The sequence below is a fragment of the Lolium rigidum genome, chromosome 6, assembly GCF_022539505.1.
Source record: "Lolium rigidum isolate FL_2022 chromosome 6, APGP_CSIRO_Lrig_0.1, whole genome shotgun sequence".
In the NCBI taxonomy this organism is placed as follows: domain Eukaryota; kingdom Viridiplantae; phylum Streptophyta; class Magnoliopsida; order Poales; family Poaceae; genus Lolium; species Lolium rigidum.
The window spans coordinates 3,967,862-3,972,875 of NC_061513.1; the positions used below are offsets into that span (position 1 = coordinate 3,967,862).

The 5,014-nt window shown below is 48.4% G+C and overlaps 1 protein-coding gene across 1 annotated transcript; it reads left to right on the plus strand.

Moving 5' to 3' along the window:
- The first annotated feature begins 3,773 nt into the window (after positions 1–3,773).
- LOC124658868 (ethylene-response factor C3-like) lies at positions 3,774–4,809 on the plus strand. Its single transcript, XM_047196864.1, has one exon. The coding sequence runs from the start codon at positions 3,798–3,800 to the stop codon at positions 4,623–4,625; it is 828 nt and encodes a 275-aa protein (XP_047052820.1). The 5' UTR covers positions 3,774–3,797; the 3' UTR covers positions 4,626–4,809.
- Positions 4,810–5,014: the final 205 nt, after the last annotated feature.

Below are 5,014 nucleotides of genomic sequence, written 5' to 3' on the forward strand. Positions count from 1 at the left end.
TGATTTCGTCCAATTCCGAGAATATTTCTTTTGTAGGATTTCTAAAACCAAAAACAGCAGAAAACATCAACTGGCACTTCGGCATCTTGTTAATAGGTTAGTGCCGGAAAATGTATAATAATGCTGTAAAGTATGTATAAAACATGCAAGTATTGTCATAAAAGTAGCATCGAACATAAGAAATTATAGATACGTTTGAGACGTATCACCTGGCATGGTTCTTGCGGCAACCAGTCCATGATTGTTGTGTGATACGTCTCCAACGTATATATAATTTCTGATGTTCCATGCTAGTTTTATGACAATACCTACATGTTTTGTTCACACTTTATATCATTTTTATGCATTTTCTGGAACTAACATATTAACAAGATGCCGAAGTGCCAGTTCCTGTTTTCTGCTGTTTTTGGTTTCAGAAATTCTACACAGGAAATATTTTCGGAATTGGACGAAACAAAAGCCCAAGGCCTTATTTTCCACGGAGTGTTCCAGAACACCGAAGGAGAGATGGAGAGGGGCCACGAGGTGGCCACCCCACCTGGCGGCGCGGCCAAGAGGGGGGCACGCCCAGCTATGGGGTGGGCCCCTCGGGACCCCTCCGAGGCCGCCCTTCCGCCTATATATTCTTCCAGTCGCGAAAACCCTAAGGGCATCAGTCATATTCCACGAAGAGTTACGTAGCCGCCGCCATCGCGAAGCCAAGTTTGGGGGACAGAAGTCTCTGTTCCGGCACGTCGCCGGGACAGGGAATTGCCCCCGGAATCCATCTCCATCGACACCACCGCCATCTTCATCGCCGTTGTTGTCTCCCATGATGAGGAGGGAGTAGTTCTCCCCCAAGGCTGAGGGCTCTACCGTAGCTATGCGGTTCAATCTCTCTCTCTCTTATGATGTGATCTTTATGTGATCATAGGCTTTACAATCTAAATGTCATATGCTACTCAAGTGTTTTATTATGTTAACTTCGGGGTTACTGTGACCTCGGTGTAAGGGTACAGTGTGTGCGTCGTGTGTAACTCCCTTATGAATTATTGTGTGTTAGTACCTCCTATGAATGCTCACGATGACAGTGTGGGGTGTTTATTAGTACTTGGGAATACGCCTTTGAGGTGTGCTTTTGCACACTTGCCCAATGAATTTGAGTTCTTTATTCAACAAGAGAGTGTTTTCAGAGTAGTATGATGAAGTGCTTATATTTATATTCAGTTATGATTGTAATGTTGAGAGTGGCCACTAGTGAAAGTATGATCCCTAGGCCTTGTTTCCAAATACTGCAAACATCGCTTATTTACTGTTTAACTGCATCTTTATTTCCTGCAATATTTATTTCAGATCTCAATTACTATTTACCACCATTTATACCACCTGCGTTTTAATATCTCTTCGCCGAACTAGTGCACCTATACATCTGACAAGTGTATTAGGTGTGTTGGGGACACAAGAGACTTCTTGTATCTTAATTGCAGGGTTATTTGAGAGGAATATCTTTGACCTTTACCTCCCTGAGTTCGATAAACCTTGGGTGATTCACTTAAGGGAAACTTGCTGCTGTTCTACAAACCTATGCTCTTGGAGGCCCAACACTGTCTACAGGAATAGAAGCGTGCGTAGACATCACTGTGGATCTTGCTTGGTATAGGTCTTGCTACAACCAGTCCATGATTGCTGCAGATTTTGCTTGGCTTAGGCTCTGTAGATTGTAGATCTCGTTTGCTGCAGTCCATATATGAATACCTGCTACGGATCATGCTTGCTAACCAGTACATACATGATTACATGCTACAGATGTTTACCATGGCATGCCCTTTTATATTTCGTTGATGAACCTTTGTATTGCCCTGTTATCCTGCGTTAATGTTTACCAAGGCATGCCCTTTTGTATTTCATTGATGATCCTTTGTAGAACATGAGCAGATACATGACCAGTTTTTTTTTAAATGATTTTTTTCGAGAATTCTGCGGAGCATCTTGTGGATATGCATGTGAGAATTCTGTGGCGCATATAGATATGCGCCATAGAAATAAAATTTAGTAGCGTGGCTTTCTAAAAACATGCGCCACATATATGCAGTTTCCTAGTAGTGAGGTGGACACGAAGGGTGTCCGTGGAAGAGTAATCCTTCTTACAACACATGGAAAACACATAAAACCTTCTTGTTTGTTTTCCACGGTGACTTGGAGAAAACTTTTCAGGCCATCAGCGTACTCGTCACTGTGTCTGTCAACGTACATCCATTGTCGGCTCATCTGCATTATACAATTAAGTACATCAAAAACCATTATAGAATATCATAAATAGTGAAGCGATGTATATCGACACATATTTTATCAATGGCGGATAAAAGGATAAAGTTATTAACCTCGATCGAGAGGGAAAAAGGAGAAGAAAGCTTAAGTGCGGCTCGAGCACTTCACATCATATTTGTATTATGTGAACTCAAGTGAAACATGCTTTGAGCCATTTCATCAAACACCTCTTATGCATAAGAAGAGAAAGCCAACCAACATACACCTCTTGTCCTTGGAAGGGAAAAAACTAAGTGTGACTCACAATCTTGGACGGAGCTGCGGTATACATAGAGATGGACCTGTAGTCCCAATTGGTCATACCAATCGGGCCTAAAGGTGATCGCACCCGCCGCATCTCCTTTAGTCCCGGTTGGTATCACCAACTGGGACTAAAGCTTGCCGTGCGTTCTAGCCGTTGTAACCGAGACTAATGCTACTTGCAACTCCGAACGAAAGAACCATTTTCTAGTAGTGCGCAGATCTAGCTCGCCATAGTCGTAGCAGATCTAGATCACCGTCGTTGCCTTCTTCGCTAAGGGAAATATCGTTTTTGCTAGGGGACCAGTGACCGACTATGGCGGGAGTTGAGGCTACTTTGCGCGCCTAAAAGGGGAGCTCCGGCCTATTCCACCGCGTTTCCCACGCGCACGACTCTGGCCGATTTTGCGTCTGTCCTAAAAAAAGGGATGAATCGAGCATTTCCTACTTGCTAACTTTTAGATCGCTTTAAAGAACATGTGATGTAGTTTTTCCATACGACATGGCTAACCAAACGAGCAATTTTTGGCCGAGTGGAAGCGAGAAACGCCTAAAACGCTCATCCGACCAACCAAAGAGAGGCCCATAGTTTTGTTTATGGCGCTAGATCAGTAGGAGGTTGTGGTGACCGCATGCGTGCTGCTTCCGCGATGGATCGGACGCGTGTGGGCTATATCGTCACTGCATACACTAATTAGTCAATGATTAAGGTGCATCGTCACTGCATACACTAATTAGTAGAGTAAGCGATCAAGGTATATATCGTCACTGCATACACAAATTAGTAGAGCAAGCGATCAAAAGGTATATATCGTCGTCACTGCATACACTAATTAGTAGAGCAAGTAATTAATGTAGGTATATATCGTCGTCACTGCATACACAAATTAGCAGCAAACGGATTGCATTAAGAAAAGAACCCAGGTCGATCGACAGGGTCTTGTACGTGCGCCAGCGCCAGTGAGCAGGGGATGCATGAGGGGAGGGTGATGTCACGGTCGCTTGTCGTACGCCGCCGCCCTACATAAGCGTGGAGGCTGTCCCTAGCCAGCCTCCCATCCAAAATTTGGGTCCTCGGATGGATGCGGAACCGGACTAGTCAAGTCCATTCCTGGTGGTTGCTTATAAAAGCTGAGCCAGATGCCCTACTCGAAAACACTTAGCCTTCCTCTCCTCTCGTCTCCTCTGCCAGCAACAAAGTGCCAACGGCCGAAGCAGGTATTACTCCGGCCGGTAGCCGATCAACTTTCATGGAACTACATCATCTGAGCGGTGGCTTCCCGTCGCCGGCAGCTTCGTCCCTGTTCTCATCGTCGGCGTTCGACATGGGCGACAGCGACGACATGCACCTGCTCAACACCCTGCTGGAGATGGGCGGCGACATGTCCCATTACCTGGGTTTCGACATGGAGGACACCACGGAGCAGCCCTCCTCCTCCACCTCCACCACCTCTTCCAGCTGCTCCTACTCCTCCTCCGACCAGCAGGGCATGGCCGCCGCTGCACCGAGCAAGCGTCGTGCCCAAGCTGCAGCTTCAATCCCCAAGGGTCTCATCGGCGTGCGGAAGCGTCCGTGGGGCAAGTTCGCCGCCGAGATACGCGACTCCACGCGCAAGGGCGCGAGGGTGTGGCTCGGCACCTTCAACACCCCGGAGGCGGCCGCCATGGCCTATGACCAGGCCGCCTTCTCCGTTCGCGGCGCCGCCGCGGTCCTCAACTACCCCGTCGACCGCGTGCAGGAGTCGCTCCGCACGCTCGCGCTCGGCGCCACCGCCGGCTCGCCCGTGCTGGCCCTCAAGAGCCGCCACTCCATCAGGAAGCGCTCGCCTAACAAGGCCAAGAAGACGGCCATGGCGCCCGCCGCCGCCACCAAGATGACGAGGGAGGAGGCGCCCGCGCATCAACAGACGACGGCGCATGCCGGAGTGGTGGAGCTCGAGGACCTGGGCGCCGATTACCTGGACGAGCTGCTCCGGGTCTCCTCCGACGAGCCGACGGCGTCGACGATGGTTGGTTATGAGTATGACCTACAGTCGATTATCGCCAACGCCGGCCCAATCTTGTTCCCTCAGTGCTAGTCTCATTTGGCAGCTGCTCTGCTCTGCCCTGCTTGAGTTAGTTCCAACAGAGAGATTGATCTCCCGATCAGTTTTTTGCAGCTTCTTCTCCTTTTTTTTTTCCTCTTGTTGCCACGGCAGTGCAGCCAACTTGCCAACAGCCTGCTACTGCTATGTATGCCTCTCTGTCCATACGTAAGTTCTACACACACATGTGATCAACTGAGTGCAAAATTATACTGGTCCGACAATTCGAGGTGTGATCTTTCAGGCATGCATTTCCAATCGGGAAGTCATGCACTTCCAAAGTTCCAAAACATGAACAGAGCTGTATGTATTTGACCCTTTCGATGCTGCACTTACGTTACGTACGTGCGGCCTGCATGTGGCCACCACGCACCTTCCTTCCC

Coding starts and splice junctions, on each gene's coding strand:
- LOC124658868 (XM_047196864.1), top strand. CDS start 3,798: ATGGAACTACATCATCTGAGCGGTGGCTTCCCGTCGCCGGCAGCTTCG.